This window comes from Gracilinanus agilis, chromosome 4 (genome assembly GCF_016433145.1).
Source record: "Gracilinanus agilis isolate LMUSP501 chromosome 4, AgileGrace, whole genome shotgun sequence".
Lineage (NCBI taxonomy): Eukaryota > Metazoa > Chordata > Mammalia > Didelphimorphia > Didelphidae > Gracilinanus > Gracilinanus agilis.
In genome coordinates, this window is record NC_058133.1 from 519,899,625 (window position 1) to 519,918,521 (window position 18,897).

Below are 18,897 nucleotides of genomic sequence, written 5' to 3' on the forward strand. Positions count from 1 at the left end.
GCAGGGCCAAGAGAGAGACAGGAAGGGTCAGGTGACTGCGGGGGGCGGGGCTGGCGCGGCCCCCCAGGGACCTCGGGCTGAGGCCCAGATGGAGCAGCGGCTGGCCTGGTTTCCCCCAAAGGAAGTGGGACGGCTCAGCACAGCGGGCGGCATCCCGGCCTCTCTAAGGTGCCCCACGGTCTGGGGGGGGGCGGTAGGAGCACGTGCCCGCCTCACCGCCCCCCCATTCTCTCCAGCTGGCGGGGGCTGGGAAGGGAAGAGAAGGCACCAGGCAAGATGGCAGCCGAGGGCCCAGCGGAGCCGGGGTACCTGGGCAGGGTTCCTGCGGTGGTACCGGGGGCGGCTTCCAGGAAATGGCGAGCGAGAGCCCTGGCCGGGCCGGCACACCTCTGGGGGGCCCGGCATTGGCACAAGAGCGAAAGCCATGAGGGGGAAGGGCAGGCGGGCGGGCACTGAAGTCCCTGGAAACTGGAAACTGGGCTGTGGAGGGGGCGCTGGGCCTGGGCCCGAGTTCAACTGTGCCTCAGACTCGAGCTGTGTGACCCTGGCTAAGTCCCTTCCCTCATCGCCTCCGTTTCCCGAGGTGCCGCGGAGAGCGCCACTGAGCTAAAATGACCCAACAGGAACAGAGAAAGACGCTGCCTCACCCGAGGAAGCCAAAGGGCGCCGGGCGGAAGGCGCTTCTCCCAGTGGGCGGGGCTACGTGGGCACCTCCTCACCCACCCCAGGGCGGCTCCGGCGCTCCGGGCCCTCAGCCTCTGCCCAACAGGTCAGTGCCTCCCAGGGACTGTTTCCAATGGCTCAGCGGAGGCAGTGGATGGTGGCGCTGGCAGGATGGCACAGCCTCCCAGAAGGGGTGCCAGCCTTGCCCGTTGGCATTTCGAGGCAGACCTCCACACCAGCACTCTGTTGCCCGTGCCACAGTGAAGATGCGGCAGCTTCGTCCCAGGTGCCAAGCTGAGGGTGCCCAGGAAGGAGCTGCCAATGCTGGTCAGGTGGGCACTCTGAAGCTCGCTCCGCCACCTACAAGGACTCCGCAATGCCAGTCCCAGCCGACCCCCTGAGCCAACCCCGCGGCGAGCCATCCCAGCCCGTGTGCCCACCAGCGGCCCCTTCAGGAAGGCGTCTGGCCACCCCCAGGCACGTCTTTCTCAGCCTTTCCTGGGCAGTCGGTGGCACAGTGAAGCATGCCAGGCCAGGCAGCCCAGACACGGAGGTGCTGCGTGATCCTGGGCAAGTCACTGCAGTGTGTTTGCCTCAGTTTCTTTGTCTATAAAATGGGGATTGCAGTAGCACCTCTGCAGTGCCCAGCAAGCATTAGCGCTTACCCAAGAGGCCGTCAGTCACTAGGCAGAGGGCAGTGCTAGGGAAAGGAGGGACTACTGGGGGGCCCAGTGGACAGCAAGCCAGGCCTGGAGTTGGGAGGTCCTGGGTTCAAATCTAGCCACAGGCACCAAATCCCCATGGCCTGGCCTCGGACAGAAGGGGAGGGTCTAGAGGAGGAGAAGAGGAGCAGAAGCCCTAACGGGAGGCACAGGCACGAGTTTGCAGAGAGCCCCACCAATGTTCCTGGTTGCTACTGAGTCTTCCCCAGCCCGCAGTCCCTGTGAATGCTTCTGCCCAGCAGCCCGAGGCTCAGGTAAGGTGGCAGCAGCGTGCCCTGCCCTCAACAGACATGATGCCCCATTCACCAGCCCCTGCCCCTCCTCTGCCTGTGCCCAACAGGGCCCAGGCCTCGGCAGGCACCCCCCGCACCCCACAAAGCTGGGCTGGTGTGCACAAGGGGCGCCAGGTTCTTCCTGGGGGTGTCTGTGTGCCCCAGTATGCCCGAGGGTGGCCTTAGGCTGCTTTCACACGTGGCCCATTGCCCTCTGGTCAGACCCAATGCCCGCACAGTGCCCAGGCCAGCACTCCCTGGACAGAACCTCCAGCAGGGCAGCTCAAGCTGCGGGCAGGGAGTGTGCCCAGCCTCCCTGACTCCCAAACTTTGCACCCACCTCCTGGATCCCCCAAGCCCCAGGAAGAGCAGGCGCTCACCAGGAAAGGGGCAAACTCTGCCCAGCGCCATCATGGAGGTGCACCAAGGAAACACCGGCCTCTGAGCGTGGTGTCGCGGGTCAGCTGGGCAGGCCCAAGTGGCTGCACAAGGGTGGCTGCAGCCCCCTGACCATGCCCCGTCAGGGCCACAGCGGGGGGCTGGCACTGACAAGGGGGCACCCCTCTAGGCAGGGCATCTCTTTTGGGCCCTGGTGCCAGCCACAGAGGAAGCTCCGGAAGAGGCCGCACATGGACACACAGCCTGGGCAGGCCCCCCGGGGGAGTCAGCCCCTGCCCCTCCGATGATGGTTCGGCCCATTCCCAGCCTGGTGCGTCAGACGGGGCGGGCCTCGCCGGGGTCCTAACCCCCCGCGGCCTCTCCCCGGGGGTCAGGACAACCCAACAAAAAGGGCCTCTATTCCCCGGAGGCTGCATGGCCGGCTCTGCCTTGAGAACAAATCAATACTCTCCGCCAAGTGACGTCAGCAGCCACAAAGACCCCATTCAGGGCCCTGTGGTGAGGGGGGGGCTGGGCCCAAGCAGGAGGAAGTGAGGGGAACCCCGGCCCACGAGGGGCTCTGCCTCCCCATCCCCCCAGGAGCCTCTGCCCGATCCCAGGGACTGGGCCCTTATCATCCCATTTCACAGATGAGGAGACAGAGGCAGGCAGTGGGGAATGCCAGGTGGCATCCGACTCGCACTCGAGTCTTCCTGCCCACAGTGCCCCCCGGCCAGAGCACCAGGGAGAGCAGACCAGCCTTCAAGGGAAGAAGCCCAGGGCCTAGGCTGCCTCTGACACCCTGGCTTTGGGACCCCGGGCAAGAGGAGCCGGCAGGGTCCTCCGCCATCGGTGCCCGCCCCTGGCAGCCTCGGGGTGGTTTGGTGGCATCTCCAGTTCCCTCCTAGACTCTTCTACCTGCTGAGACATGGGGGGGGGGTCCTTTGGATACTGCTTCGGCATGGGAGGCTACAGGGGGAAGGGCATGAACCCCAGGATCCCCCCTGCCCACATTGAGGCGCTCTGGGTCCTTCCTTAGAGTAAAACAGCCAGCAAAATGCCATGGAGGGGGAGGGGGCCCAGAGGCCCGTTTCATCAGTGCCCACCTCGAGCTCAATGCGGCCCTCTGGCACAGGCGGGTTCTGAGGCTGGCTGCCCGCTACCTTCCCCTGGTGAGGGCGTGGGGGGGCTCCACGCCGTGCCCATCTCCTCCTGCCCCCTCTGTCCATGTGGGGCCCCCGCCTGCCCCACAGATGCTCGGTGGAGGCCACCCGGATCACGGGCTCCTGGGCAGGAAACGTGTGCCATCGGCCCCCGAGATGACGTTCTGAAAGGTGCCCGCCTGGTGCCCCCCCGCTACCCCCCTCCCAGGGCCTCGATGAACAAATGAGTCCCACAGAGACAAAGCTATTTCCAGAGGGGCTCCCTGTGCGTGCCCGAGGGTGCCACGGGAGCAGGCACAGCAGGAGGGCAGCACCAGGGGATGCCGAGGGCCACCCCAGGCAGGTTCCAAACTGGCCTTGGAAGCCCTTCATCCCCCCACCTCGGCTCGCTCTTCAGGCCACCCACACCGGCCTCCCATCTCCAGCCTCCAGGTATTTACCCGGCTGACCCCAACGCCTGCCATGCCAAACCCAACGCCAATACCCCTTCTCCAAGAAGCCTTCCCCGATTCCCCAAATCTGGGGCCTCCTTCCATGGGGGATTCCCAATCACATGACCATCCCTGCCCAGGGGATGAGGCCGTGGGCTCCGGAGGGGGCATAATATGTGTCTACTGACCCATCCGGGCAGCCTCCGGCCTCGGTGACTGGCTGCGGCCCACAAGTGCAGCCGTCCAGGGCCCTGCGGGCACCCAGATGGGCATCGGAGGGCAGAGACAGAGACCCGCCCTAAGGGGGGCCGAAAAAGGTAGCCAGGCGGCACCGAGGCGGGCATAGGTCATAGCACACACAGACAGACACACGGCCCTCCCCCTCCCGGAGCAGAGAAGGCCAGTGGCCAGCCGGGGGCTGTGCTGAGGAGACGCCTGCCTGGCCCCACAGGAAGAAGCTCTGTAAAATGGGGGCAGCAGCGGCAGTTGGTCAGGGGAGACGAGGCTTCGCTCACAGGGCCTGGCAGGGCCACCCGCCTCCCTGTGCCAGGCAGGGAGGCACAGGCAGAGGCCACCTCCCTCATTTTCTGGGAACTTCAGAGGCTTGGAGCTACACGAGGGAAATGACTGGTCCAGGGTCTCCCAGTGCGAGGTGGGATGCAGAGCCCTTGGGGCCCCCCCCTCGCCGTGCCCGCCCCGCCCTCACTTACCAGCGCCGGGCATGTGGTTCACTCTGGGCGGGTTGAGCAGCTCCACTGGCTGGTCTCGGCCAGAAAGTCCGTCTGGAGAAAAGGGAACAAGGAGAGCTTCGTCACGGGTCACCCAGCCCGGCTCCACCCAGAACCCCCGCGAGGGCCCTCCCAGTGCGGAGACGCCCTCTCCCGACTGCCAGGCCCGAGAGGCTCGCGTGGAGGAAGGGAGACTTGAACGGGCCAGCCGACGGCAGCGGTCCAGAGAACCCAGACTCAGCACCAGGACTAGGTGGGACACCCGGCTCGGCCCTCGGCCCTCCTCTGAGCCTGGCCGGCCCCCTGAGGCTGGACACAAGCACTGGCCGGACAACAGCACAGGGCAGAGCGGCAGACCGGACGTGGCCTCGGTTTGGATTCTGGCAGATCTGTCTGCGTGGAGAGAGCCTCCCGCCGTAATGCGGGCCCAAAGAGAGACGGCCGGCGCTGCCGCTCCTGCTCTCCGGCCTTCCCTCCAGCCAGAGCCCGGCTCACCCCCCTGGTCAGCGGCTCCAGAACAGCCCCGGCTCCCTCGGTCTCTCCCATTTGTCCCAGGCCTTCGGCTCTGACTGTGAAGGGGGCCCCTAGTCATGGCTGCTGGGGGGGAACCCCAACATTTCCCTCCTGCCATCAGTGGCACCTGCTCCCCGCCTTGGCCCAGGCTGCCTCCTTTTCTTCCCTCTCGCCGGTACAAGAAGCGCCCCCGGCCGGGCCCTGGCAGAGCAGACAGACAGACAGACGTCTCTCCGAGGAGGCCTCGGTCCAGAGCCACCCCCATTCTCTGTCTTGGCCAGCCCTGGACGAAGCAGAATAAAGCGAGAGCCGAGGACAAGGAAGGAGCCCCAAAGGGCCCAGGCTGAGCCGGCGCGGCACGTCCCTCCCTGACCACTCAGAGCCGCGTGACACTACGAGCACCGGACACAGCCGAGGCCTCCCAGGGAGGCCGGGGACAAGGAAGGGCTCGGCGGGCACCGGCACGGACAGACAAGGGGGCCGAGGAAAGGAAACGGGAAACAAAACGTCGCCTGCCGGGTGTCCGAGCCGGCCCTCCGGTGAGCTGGCAGGACAGACTCGCAGAAAAAGAAAGACAGACGCAGCTGAGCAGCAGCAAACAAAACTGCCTCCACCACGAGCAGTTCGTGGATTCCCCGAAGTATTCAGAGCCACCCGACATCCCGGCCTGGCAGCCCCGGGACCAGGACACGCTGGGAAAGGCCCGAAAGTCCTGCTGGGCTCCCCACAATGTCATGGGGGCCGATGGGCAGAGAAAGGAAAGAAGCCAGCCAGCCTCTGAGCCAGCGCCGCCACCACGCGTCACGTGGGCATCCCAAAGGGAAAGGGCCTCGCCAAGGGGGCAGAGGGCCGCCTAGACCCCGGGCTTGGTTTTCTCTCTGTGGGGCCAGCTCGTCTGGGTGTCCTTTTCCAGGTGACAGATGGCAGCCGTCCCTGCGATGCGGGGATCCCGCTGGGCCCCAGGCCAAAGCCAAAGGCTCTTCAAGAAACGAATCATCCCTCTTTAAATGAGGCCCAGGAGGCGGCCAGGCCTAGGCAGGCCACCTCATGCCCTCAGCTCGTTCCCAATCCCTTTCCATTAAAATCGGCTCCGGCCTGCCTCGGACACTGGTGCGGGTCAGGGAGGAAGAGCAGGCCCTGAGACGTGGCAGTGACCTCGGCACAGAAATCCAGCAAGGAGGCAGGAGATGTGGGGGGGCTCTAGGCGAGTCCGCAGCAGCCTGGCTTTCCAAAAGGCCTTCGTCTCTAAAGGGCAGGGATGCCTCCAATCAGCCCCCCCCCACGCAGCCAGGGTCTCCCCGCACTCCTAGAGACACCCCAGAGGAACGAGCATCTGCCTGCAGGGCAGGGGAGGCTTCATCCGGGTCCTCCTCAGTACTGCCCCGGCCATTCCTCCAGGCAGGAAGACAGTGGTCAAGCCTGTGTGCCCGTGTCTGCGGAGGCCTCATACCAACGGAAAAGGGACCCAAATGCCACAGGTCTGGAGCAAGGCAAGACCACAGAGAAGAGGACAGGATATGATTTTGAAAAGTCTTTGTTTTTTGGTCTCACGGGGGCTGCAAGGGCCCCGAGCGCCCACATGGTGCCGCATGTGCCAGCTGATGCCTGGGCACAGCCGGAGGGCACCCTTCTTGGTTTCAGCCATCTTCCCACCATCTCTCCTCACCTTCTTCACAACGTCTTGCCCGTTGACAGGGCCATCAGAATCGAGTCCCAGTTTGTGGCACTTGTCTGCTTTCAAGGGGTTCCAAAAGCTTGCTCTGACAGCTGGACAGCCAGACCAGAGAAAGACCCCAGCAATGACCCTCACAGGGTCGGCCGGGGAGAGGAGAGCCTTGAGTGAGAGGCTGAGTGCCTCCTCTGTAACAAGGGGAAGAGTCGTGGATGCCATGCAGAAGATGCCCGTTCCTGGGCAGATGGCAGGAGGGATAGATACTCTCAAGGGTCTGAGGCTGCCTCTGGATGCTGCAGCCTCCTCCTGGAGGTCTCCAGGCCAAAGGTGGAGAGATGTCCGCTGCTGGGGAAGGTACTTGCTCTGGTGACTCTATTGGGTCTGCACGGTTGACATCCAAGCCTCCAGCCACGAGGACAATGACCACGCTCACACCACAGGCACTGGGAGAAACCGGACCCTTCTTGGAGGAGAAAACAGGAAGGTTCAATCCGACTGCCCGCGTCTGAACGTCGGCGGCCCCAAAGATGGCAGGAAAGACACAGAGGCTTCTTCACCCACAGGGCGCTACGGGGTCTGCCGTTCCCCTGACCCAGGAGGATACCCAGTCAGAAGGCAATGGAGGATGCATGGAGGCTCAAGGCAGGCAAAGCCTGGCCCCTCCATGGAGACTGAGGCCAAGATCATGCTGGGCCCCAGGCTTTGGAGAGAAAGTCAAAGCCAGCTGCTGAGGCTTCTTCCCTGGGGGGTCCTGGGGGAGTCACCACTTCTGTGGGCCTCAGTTTCCTCATGTGTAAAGTCAGACCATCAAATGAAACCTAGAATCCTGCCATCCTGTCCCTTCACCCTAAATCCCATCCCCAGCACCCCCAGAGCTGACCAGACGTCACTTACGACCTCTTTCCTTGCCGGCCTTCATGACAGCCCCAGACATTGCCAGCTCCCCACAAATCAATCCATCAGGCAGGAATTTTGGCCCCGAGGACCGAAGCACAGAGAATGCAACAATCCCATCTCCCTCTCCCAGGCCTTACATCCTGCAGGGGGATGACGAACGTGTAAAAGTGCAGAGGGGCACCCACAGAAAGGCTGGCTGCAGAAGACGGCCCCAATAGGTGCCCAGAGCTCTCCAGCCTTTAAAAATGCCCATCACAACTTTGATCCAGCCACACCATTGCTGGGTTTGTACCCCAAAGAGATCATAGATAAACAGACTTGTACAAAAATATTCAAAGCCGCACTCTTTATGGTGGGAAAAAAAAACAACTGGAAAACGAGGGTCTGCCCTTCAGTTGGGGAATGGCTGAACAAACTGTGGTGTCTTCTGGTGATGGAATACTATTGTGCTCAAAGGAATAATGAACTGGAGGAATTCCATGTGAACTGGAAAGACCTCCAAGAACTGATGCAGAGTGAAAGGAGCAGAACCAGGAGAACATTGTACACAGAGATGGATACATTGTGGCACAATCGAACATAACTGACTTTGCTACTAGCAGCAATGCAATGACCCAGGACAATTCTGAGGGACTTACGAGAAAGAACTCTATCCACATCCAGAGAAAGAACTGTGGGAGCAGAAATGCAGAAGAAAAACAACTGCTTGATCACATGGGTTGATGCGGACATAACTCAAAACGACCACACCAATGTAACTATCAATAATATGGAAATAGGTCTTGATCGATGACACATTTTAAAACCAGTGGAAATGCATGACGACTATGGGAGGGGAGGTGATGAAGGGGGGTGAAGGGGAAAGTAAGAACATGAATCATGGAACTATGGAAAATTTTTCTAAAAAATAAAATTTAAAATAAAAAAATAATAAAAAGGTTCATCAGCCCCCACAAAACTAGACTGGAAAGACTAATCCAGCCCCTGTGGACAAAGTACTCCTGCATGCAGACTGATTGAGACCCCCCCAAGGTGGGCAGAGCCAGCCCACACCCCTGGACAGGCTGGCCAGGGAGCTTTCCAGACACTGCTCTTTCCAGAGTACCCGCTGCCACACATGCTGGGGCCGCCCTCATCCCTCTCAAGGTCCCTTGCCACGTTCCCCTTTCCTGGATGGATGGCCCCTCGTGCGGCACATGTACAGGCTGGCATTCACTCAGGGGCCCCCAAGCTTGCCTACAGAGCCTGGATTGGGGCCAGCCAGGCCTCAGCCTTTACCATGGTTGGCACATCTCCCTGGCTGCCCCAAAGAGCACCTACAGCAGCTTTCTTTTGCTCTCTTCCATGCTAGCGGTCTGGGTAAGGGCCTCATCCCCTCTTGCCCAACTATGCCAGGATATTTTTCCTGTCTTTGCCCTCTCTGGTCAACCTTCCAAAAGCCCCCATCAAGCACTCCCAGGTGCCTTCTATGGCCAATTCTCCCAGGAGGTGGGGAAAAGCCATCGGCGCCTGTCTCCACCCTTCCTCTTATTGCCCCTCATGCCCTCTGTGCTCCCACCACAGCTTCTGCCCAGGAGCCCCTACCCTTCTCCATGGCATGCATTCCCTCACCGAATCCAAGACTCAAGGCAGTGCCAAGCCTTGGAAGAGCTCCTTTCCGGGTTCTGTCTGGGCCAATGGGAAGAACAAAGGACAAGCCTGGACACGCACTTCCTTCCACTCAGGGCCATCCTGAGGCAAAACGGGCAGCCCTCGAGAGGAGCGACCAGAAACCTGAACATCTGGGCAGCTGCCCGGGCATGGGGGTACTGACCACTCTCTAGCTTCTAGCTGGTCAGTGGGGTGACACTCAGCATCAAGACCTATCCACGGGGAAGACCACAAAGCTTGCTGAGCTATCAACATTTCCTGTTTAATGCCTCAGGCTTAGGGCCAAGATGCAAGAGATGTCCAGTTACCAATCACAGGGGCTGCCTTTATTTACCCACTTCCTCACTGGACATCTAAAAGTTGGGTGTGAAGGCAGGAGGGTGATGGAGGGGGGGCCCCGAGTTCCCCACAAAGCCATGAAAAACACACTCTGTGCCCACTTTCTCTCTAAGTCCCTGGATGGCACGGCAGCATCCTGGGCATCCTAATGGCATTTTAATTAGGCAGGGAGCCAGAAGATGAGACCACAGTGTGACTAACAGACCCTGGCATCCAGGAGCACCAATCAGACTCTATCTTTGTCTGTCTGTCTGCTCATCTCCTCTCTCTCTTCCTCTCTCTCCCCCATGTCTGCCTCTGTAAGGCTCGGGGCTCCCCGTCTCTCCTTCCTTGGTACAGGCGTGGGGATGTCTATGCCCTTTGTTGTATTTGACCCTGGCACAGATTGGAATGAGGGACAGTTGGGTGGCACCATGGGTGGTGCCAGGCCTGGAGTCAGGAAGACTCCTCTTTCTGAGCTTAAATTTAAGCTCAGAAACTGACCACTGGTGGCCCTGCCCTGCCTCAGTTTCCTTTGTCACTGTCTGGAGGAGACAGATCCACTCTGGGATCTCAGCTGAGAGCACCTGGTGGGGTCAGGCAAGGGGCTGGGAAAGGCAATGAGGGGCACCATCGCTGTCATCATAACTTTACTCAGAGGAACAAGATTGATAGCGAGTGGCACTCCCCCCCATGCCCAGGCCAGTGCCCATATCCTTCTGGTCACCCCCACCACAGGCATGGAGGCTGCTAAGTAACCAGAATCGTCTCTGCACCAACTTTCTTCCTTGGCCCTCAGGGTGCCCCTGGAGGGGGGGGGGCACACGATGGAGGATCCTGGCTGCTCCTTGGAGCCTGTGGTGTCTGGAGGACCCACTGTTCTGGGAGAAGTCCACGGGCCCAGGAAGACCAGCTGGGGCTGGAGGGAGGGATGGACTCATGTCTGTGGGCACACCAGACTGAACGGGCCACCTCTGCCCACGTGGAAGGGGGTGCCCCTCAGCCTTTTATCTGAAACCCCTCATTTGACAAAGTGGGAAACGGAGGCCCTCGGAGATGTGGAGACTTGCCCACCATCACCACCCAGCCAGGAGAAAGGGGGGGAGCCCTTTCTCCCCTACACACCTCCCTTACCAACACCCATAGGGGCCATACATCCTGGCACCCTCCCCCGCCCCCATTGCCCTACTTGGAAAATCAAACAAGCGCCACTCGGACTGCTGGGGAGGACCCGTCTCTGCTGAGAGTGAGTAGGGGGATGCAGACAGGCCAGGGGGGGTGGGGGTGGGAGGGCATCCACCACAGGGGGCCGAGAGGGTCTTCAGAAAACGGGGGGCTTTGGGGAGCTGACACTAACATGGAGGGGGCAGAGCTGTAAGTGGGCATCTGAGTGAGAAGTATAGGTGAAAGAGGGGGACAGCTGGCACCTGAGGAGGGGCACAGAGGCTGGTACTGAGAGAAGGGGGTAAAGGGGCTGGCAGGGGAGAGGGAGGCAGCACAATTCGGAGCCCTATATCGATGATTGGATTCCATGTCCCCTCTTGAAAGCAGCCTAAGACCCACACAAATAGCTTCTCCCTGAGGGTGCCACCTCCTGTGTTGGACTAAGCTTAAGGCCTCGTCCAGTCCAGGCCTCTGCTGCCTGACCCTGGAGCAACTCCAGAAGGCAGACACTTGCCCTGGAAAGAGGTGACCTCAGAAGGAAAGGCACCCAGGCAGGCATCCTCCCCTCCTCCAACCCACCCAACTGAGCTGGAGCCGGGGAGGATGCCCCCCCAAAGAAGCCTCCTGGATCCCCAATCTTCTCTGAAAGGACCAGCACATCTTTGGGGATCTAGAACACAGAGGAAGAGGGGGCTGGAGTGAGCAGCTACCCTCTAGAAATTGGCGTTGGGGCTCCCCCTAATTCCCCACCTCACCTCAACCCCAGGCACCACTGCCCAGCTCCACCCTTCCCTTAGTGCCTTGCTCCAGGACTGCCAGATGCCAGCCTTCTGCCCTCCCTCCGACAGCAGCTGCTAGAGTGGCAAGCCCGTTTGGATGGGGAGGGAGGGAAGGAGGGACCTGATAATGCTCTGTGGAGACGGGTAGCAGCAGCAGCAGCACACCTTGAAGCGGCTGGTGCTATAAATAGAAAGCCAGGCCTGTCTCCTCCCCCTTCCCCACTAGGCGGGCATTCCGGAAGCAGGAGGAGCCAGGGAATCGTGCTACCCTGGGCCTGCAAGCACAGGCAGAGCAGCTCCTACCCTGGACCTGCAAGCACAGGAAGAGAAGCTTCTTGCCTGGGGGACGAGGATGGACGGGCTGGAGGCCCCAGACCACCAGGGCCCAGACTGGTTGTTGGCTCAGGTTTCAGGACACACCTCAGCACCAGCCAGGCACAGGGCACCCTCCACACTCTGCCCCCAGAGAGAAGAAGGCCAAGATCTGCCATTGTGCCCTGCCCCGGGTCACTGTTCCATGACAAGACTCCAATAGCTCGGGAGCTCCTGATGCCCTTTTCTGAAAGAAACACTGGGTGGTGCACGCGGGTGTGAAGGGGTAGAGCCAGCCAAGTCCAGGCCTTTGGGGGCTTCCCATTTTCTGCCCACTCCCTCAGATGGCGCAGTAAGTGGAAAAGGCCACACGCTCCCTTCCCCCCCCCCCCCTTTGCTACAGAGTCAGGCCCACAAATGGCAAAGAGGAGATAAAACATCTGATTTCTTTCAATATGGTCAGTGGTTTTACTGGGCGGCGGAGAGGAACGTGAAAGTTTTTTCAGCCTTTAATCTAAGGCTCTCTGGGAAGGAGAAGAAGACGCGGGGAAATCCAGGGGATTAGAAACAAAACCGGAACAAGAGCTGGAGCCCCGGAGAACTGGACATGACTGAAATGACCGACCCGCAAGCAGCAATGAGTGTCTCAAATCGACATTCTCTTCCCCTCGTTCCCCAGGGGCAGCCCGAGCAATGGCCTGCGGTGCTCGAGTGATGGGCAAAGGTGGTTACAGAACCGGAAGCCAAGAGTGCCCCTAACCCTGCGTGCAGAGTTGGCTTCTCCTGGCCACAAAGGCCACTTGGAGAAACAGAGCTCGAGCACTGACTGACCCCGCAGTGGCGCAGGCTCCAGGGGCCATCCCGGAGAGGTGGCGCTCCACCTCTCCAGGCCGACTGACTTCACCAGTTCTGAGTCAGTTCCCCAAAGGCTTATGGGAGGGCCCTGGAGAGAACTGCCCATCTTAGCTCTTCTAGGAAACAAGCCTGGAGGGCAGCCCCGGAACTCAGCAGGAAGGAGAAGGTGTGACATCCCAGGGGATCCTTCAAAACTTTGTTTGATGACTATAATGGAGGGCCAGAGAGGACAAAGGCCTTGGCCAGGGTTACCCTGAAAGAACCATTTATTAGCAGAGGCAGGAGGGCTCGACCTGAGACTCCCCAGCAGCCTCCCCCTTTGGTCTGATCCTGAGAAGCCATATTTGCAGCTGTGAACGAACCAAGGAGGGGGCAAACGGGGGGGGGGGGGTGTCACTTTTTTTGTTTGTTTTTAACCACCACCCCCCCCACCACCCCCGCACATAATTGCTGTTCTGAGGCAGAGGAGCGGCAAGTGCTAGGCAGCGGGGGTTAAGTGACCTGCTCGGGGCCCCACCCCTCTCCAGGTCTGGCTCTCTGCCCACTGAGCCACCTGGCTGCCCCGGGCAGCCCCCATTTTCAAAAATGATGCTAGAAATCTTCCTCTATCCCGAGAAGAAACCTCCAGAGAACACCTCCTCCAGGCCTGGAGAAGTACGCCAAGGCCAAAGGAGAGCCCGGAACATGTGCTTGCTGCAAGGAATGTTCCTGACAGGGAAGGAAGGCCCCAAGTTCCAGAGGCAGCATCTCTGGGAAACCTGGGCCCGCTGTGAGGCACCCCCCAGAAGCTCTCTGAACCCTGAAGTCGGGCGTTTCAAGCAGAGCTCATTTCAGGTCAAATCAGGCCCCACATCCAGTCTCTGGGTCCAGGGCCTGGTCTGGCGGGGGCCCTCCCAAGGATGACCACAGCACACCTGAGCCCATCTGGTGAGGCCTGGGGAGTATCTGGGCTCCTCCAGGCTTCTCTAGGGTGGCCAGCAGTGGGCGCCACCTTCTTTCAGACACACAGACTGGTCCTCTCTGGGCCTGGGCATCCTTGGCCTAATTCACTTGAGAATCTCCAAGAAGGACCAGAGGGCAGGGAGTTGGGGAGGGGACCCCGTCTGAAAAAATGACCTGTGAGGGACACGGACATCTTCCAAAGGAGCCTCGAATGCTACACCATTAACTGTCCCCATTTGGCAGATGGGCAAAGGGTGGCGTGTCCACTGCCCCTCAGCAAACACAAAAGGCGGAGGCCCACCTCCAAGCCCAGCCTCCCGGTGACCCCCCTAAGGACCCTCCTTCCGTCACCCTTCAGCCTCTTCCCCTCGAGGCACACGAGCCTGGTGTCTCCTTCTGCCCCCAAAGGTCCCTCCCTCTCTCGGCCATCCCAACGCCTCCTTCCTCTCTCGTCCACGTGCTAGGACAACCCTTGGACCAAGAGGGCCGAGTCGTTGAGGCCGCCCAGACCAGGGACAAAGAACTCCTGCCTTCGAGGAGCTTCCTCCAGAGAGGCGCCGGGCCAGCAGGCTGGCACAAAACGCAAAGCCAGTCTCACTTGGGAGAACAGAAACAACGATGTCTCATCCAGAGGGGGCTGCTCTGCTTGGCGAGAGGCCGGCGGAGAAGGCGAGAGAGGCTGACCCAAAGGGCGAGGGGCAAGGAAGCTGGGGGGAGGGGGAGAGGAGAGTCCAACGACTCCCCCCGTGCCAACAGCCCCGCCCGTGCCCAATACCAGAGCCCATGCTGATGGCACAGCTGGCTCTGGCCATGAGAGAAGAGCAGAGCAGCCTGGAGCAGCCCCAGCCAGCATTCCTGGACCCAGCTATGCCCTCTGAGCTGAGCCCTGTCCGGCTCGGCGATCCCGCCCCCTCCTACCTGCCTGCCAACCTCGGTTCTAACCCTTCACCCGGACCTAGTGCAGCCAATATGAAGCAGTGGCCTGCCCGCCCACCTGCCCGCCCGCCTGCCCACCCGGCCCTTCATGTCCCAGATGCTTCTTCCCCAACTGTGGAGTACGTGTCCTTCTTTCTGTCCGTCCGTCCCCCTGTCCATCACTGATCCAGCGATCCATCCGGGTCTCAGGTCTCGGAGCACCAGCGATGCCTCTCCCGGACCGAAGCCAGTCGGCGACGGTTCTCGACTCTTCCTTTGGCCATTCAGGCGCGAGCCGAGGCGGTGCTTCCCCCCAGATGGGCCTCGTACGAGGCCGAGATGGTTCTTCGTGAAAGAACGAATCGTATGACCGACGGCTAACGAAGACGCGGCTTCACAATCGACGGCACCTTCGTGCCAGTCCGGGAAGAAGACGGCGGCCACGGCCGCCTCTCGATTTCGGCCCGGGGCGACGGGCCTCCCCTGCTTTCTCCCCCGCCCCGAGCTCAGGGGGGCCTGCACGGAGGGCCAGGAGGGCGGCGACAGCTGGGCAGCCGGGCCTTCGCCGTGAAGACGAAGCCGTGCGGGGCCTTCGGTCCCAGGTGGCACGAGTGCCCGCGGCTCTCTCCACAGAAAGTACGGTCAAACGGGAGGCCCAAGGAGGCAGCGAGGCCGAAGAAGCAACAGAGAAATGAGAGAACTTCAGTCCCGAGGCCTTGGTTCTCCCCCAATGGGGGCAGGCCGGCCCGGCCCTCCACGGCCTTGTATGGCCCTCCTGGGCAGGGACTGGGGCCTCCCTCCGTGACTCGTTTGTCCTTTTTTCTCCTTGGAACCAGACCCGGTTCTGGGTGAACACCTGGCCCAATCCCTCCACTAGCTTTAATCAAGCCTCCAGCTTTAACCTCCAGGCCATCTTCTGACTGTCCCCTGCCCCAGGCTGGAGCCTGCTCATCTGCTAAATGGGTACAAGCTTGGAGGCCTCCTCCCCCGTCTGTCTACAACTCAGACCAAAGAACTTCTTTGGCCTCAGTTTACTCCTTTGTAAAATGGGGATCCTGGCCTGGCTGGGCTCTAAGGGTCCTGCCCCACACCAACCTCTAATCCATAAATGGGGCCTCTGTGTCCCCCTCCAGGGAGGCAGGTCACTGTCGAGAACCCTAAAGGGGGGCTCCACCAGCCTCAGAGGCCCGAGTGGCGGGCCGTGGCCCAGTGCCCGCCCATCCTCTCCTCCTTATGGCTGACTTGCTGGTTCTTCCCCCAAAGCTAAGTTTACTCGGCAAGAAGCCTGGCAGGGCCCCGGGGCACCGTGGGCACAAGGTGAGGATCCCGAAGGCTCTGACACAGAAGCCCTGAATGGGCCACCTAGGAAGCAAGGGAAAGGCCTGGCATTCCAGGGGGCACTGCCAGCTGGAAACAGCCACCAGGAGGGTGCCACGTTCTCCCGGGCCATCTCCTCTGGCCGCAGTGGGTGAGGGGCATCTCTCTGAGGGGATGGCATTGCCCCTGGAATCACCACAAGCAAGGATTTGGGGGGCGGCTGCTTCGAGAGGGACCCACAAATGCCCACTGAGTCCAGCTGGGTCCTGGGAAGAGGAGCACCCAAAAATAAAGCCCCCAACCCTGAAGGCCACGGAACCCCCCGACATTCACTCGTGGAAGTGCCCGCCCAGCTCTTACTCTCTGGGGCTCGGGGGTAGCAACAGCGGATTTCCTGAAGTCAGGAGACTCTCGACCGCCAGTCCTCCCCGTCTGCCACCAGGGGAGCAAAGCCTCCCCCCAAGCCGGGGCCCCAGGCCTGAGCGATTTCCATGGAGCCCCGAGGGGAAGGCACGGCGGCCTCTGGAGACTGAAGAGCAGGGTTCAAATCTCAGTTCAGGCGTTTGCCAGCTGACCCTCCACGGGTCCCTCCATTTATTCATCTGCAAAATGGGGACAATATCCACAGTCCTAAGTCCATGGTCCGCCGAGGGCTGGGCCTTCACTGACCAGCAGGACAGAACGTTCCAGACTTGAGCAGAGACGTCCCCAGTGAAGGTCAGCCTCCCCCCAGGGGCAAGTTCTTGTCTGTGTGCGCACATACGTGTGCATGGGCACACAGAGACACGCACACGCCACATACAAGCACACCCATGCACAGGCACAGAGACACAGACGCCCGCAGTGGGCACACACAACACATACAAGCACACAGCACATGGGCACAGAGACAGGCACACAGTGGGCACATACGTGACACATACAACCAGACACACACGGGCACACACATCCGTTTCTCCTGTGGTGAAGCACCAGCCCCCAGAGGTGGGCACTGCCAAGGCAAAGCAGCCCCCCAAGGCCAGGGCCAGGCCAGCCTCTGCAGGGATCCGCCGGAGCAAGAGGCCGAGCGGCCAGCCCGGGGGAAAGCCCACCCGGCCCCCCAGAGGGAGAGCCGCCGGCCGGGCCCCGACGTCCAGACCGCGCCGAGCCTGGCCTCTCCTCTGCCCGCGGGCGTCGTGAAGGCCTCCCGGAGCTGCTCACGGTCACGCGGCCCCTCTGGGGGCCCCCACCTGCCACACCCCTGCCAGAAGGCTGAGCCGATGCCGTCATGGATGGAGAAGCTCCGCCATCTTCCCGGGGCCCGTCAGTGCCCGCCGCTGTGGCTCCTCCTACGGAGACGGCGAAGGTGGGAGACGGAATCTGCCGGCGCGGCAGAGCCCGAGCGACGGGGAAAAGCACAGGAAGGGCCGGCAGGGCCAGGGGCCGCTCTGGTCACTCTGCCAAAGGGATGGCGGGACCCGCCGCACCCACGGGTGCCAACCAGACCAAGAAGTCCGACCGTCCTTCGACCCGTCGGCCGCTGCTCCGACCCCCTCTGGGAGAAGCCTCGGGACGTCCGTGGGGCCACCCGAGGGCGCGGCTGGCCAGAACCCCCCCCCCGTCCTGCCCCCTGGGGAGGCCGAGCCAGCGAGGTGGAGCTCGAGGAAGATGGTCAGCGGGCCGGAGGCTGCAGCCCCATCGTCACTGGCCCTGCCCAGCCCTAACGCCAGAGGCCGGGCTAACCCGTCGGGGGGCCACGAAGCAGGCCGTCGGGGTGCTGGGGGCATCTCCGTGCTCGGTGGGCCCTTCCTGAGGGGGAGCGTCTGCTCGGGCCCCCCAGAGAGCTCGAACGGCCGACGGGCGGTCTGGGGAGCGGCGGCGCGGCCAGGAGAAGCACGTCAGGGCAGAGGCTGCCGGCCAGGCCGGGGAGGCCCAAAGGAAGCCGGCTGGCTGGGCCGCCCGCCCGGGGCACTGCGGGGGCGTCTTTGGGCCCTGAAGGCCTCTCCTGGGGGTGGGCTGGGCGAGCCCCAGAGCTAGAGGGAGCGGAGGGGCGGCCTCTGAGGAAGGCTGCGGGGATGGAGGGGAGGAAGCGGCCCAAAGGCCCGGAGGTCCACTTTACAGAGAAGGAAACTGAGGCCTGAGAGTGCAGGCTCGGGGCAGGGAAGGTCCAGGTTCCGGCCTGGGTGACTCGGTGGATTGGGGGTGCGGGGGGGCCTCTCCTCGTGGGGGTGTCCCAGGAGCCAGTGGCACCCCCACCCGGGTGTCTGGCCTGGAGCGTCTCCGGATGCCCCCGTGTGCCGGGCCAGGATCTCCGGGTCAGCCCTGCGAGGGCCGAGCAGGGTCACTCGCCACCCCCAGGCCGGCCGGCCGCAGCCCCTGGACGGCTCGTGACTCGCTTTGTCCTCCCGGCAGCCAGAGAGGAGCCTCCGGCCAAGGGCAGGTCCGAGCCGGGCACCACCCTGAGGCAAAACAATTGGAGGAAGAGGCCGGACGGCTGAGTTCCTGCATTCCTGCCCAGGCCCGGGACGGCCTCCGGCCTCTCGCTTCAGTGGCCTCCCCGCCCCCGCTGCCCCGGCCCTGCAGAGCGAAGGCAAAGAGGGGGGCAGAGGCCGTCCCCCGGCCGGTGGTTGGCGCAAACAGAAGGGGAGGAAAGAAAGCCTGGTGGTCGCCTTCAGGGACCGACACCCCCGTCACCCCGAAAAGCGGGGCCCCCGCGGAGGCCGGAGCGTCCTCGCCCCCCCTGGATGCAGGTGGCCCGAGAGGAGGACCTGCCCGCTCCGCCCCAGGCATGCTCCCTCCCTGCCGCCTCTCGGGCTCCACCATCCCCCGGGCCTGGCTTTGGGGGCCGCAGGACCCCCCTCCCTTCCTGGCATCCTCGGGGCTCCCTCAGGGGGCAGGTTGGGATTTGGGGAGCAGAGCAGAGCGGGGGCTTCTGACAATCAGGGGTTCACGCGGGCCCCTCGCCAACTGCCAGAAATGATGTGGACACAGGCAGGAAAGGCCGAGGGGAGACACAGGGCGCCCCCTGCCCCTCCCCCGCGTGCCCGGCGGTCAGCCCCCCGGAACCCTGGGCAAGGGTGCGGGGCGGGGCATTGGGGGGAAATGCTGGTGCCCCCCCGGAGCTGTGTGCCGCCGGGAGGCTCAGCAGGTGCTCCATAAGCAAACACCTGGGAGCAGAGAGGCTGGGGGGGCCGGTCTGGGGGGGCCGGTCCGGGGGGCTCGGGGGG

At 62.3% G+C, this 18,897-nt stretch overlaps 1 protein-coding gene across 1 annotated transcript in view; it reads right to left on the reverse strand.

The window, feature by feature from the left end:
* Positions 1-18,897, reverse strand: part of HDAC4 (histone deacetylase 4) — a 92,707-nt gene that overhangs the window by 66,279 nt on the left and 7,531 nt on the right. Inside the window, exons 2-5 of the mRNA XM_044675696.1 lie at positions 4,340-4,411; positions 4,079-4,170; positions 3,818-3,927; positions 900-1,023 (exon numbers count right to left, since the gene is read on the reverse strand). Of these exons, the coding sequence (XP_044531631.1) occupies positions 900-1,023; positions 3,818-3,927; positions 4,079-4,170; positions 4,340-4,411 (398 nt within the window). The remainder of the gene's footprint in view (positions 1-899; positions 1,024-3,817; positions 3,928-4,078; positions 4,171-4,339; positions 4,412-18,897) is intronic.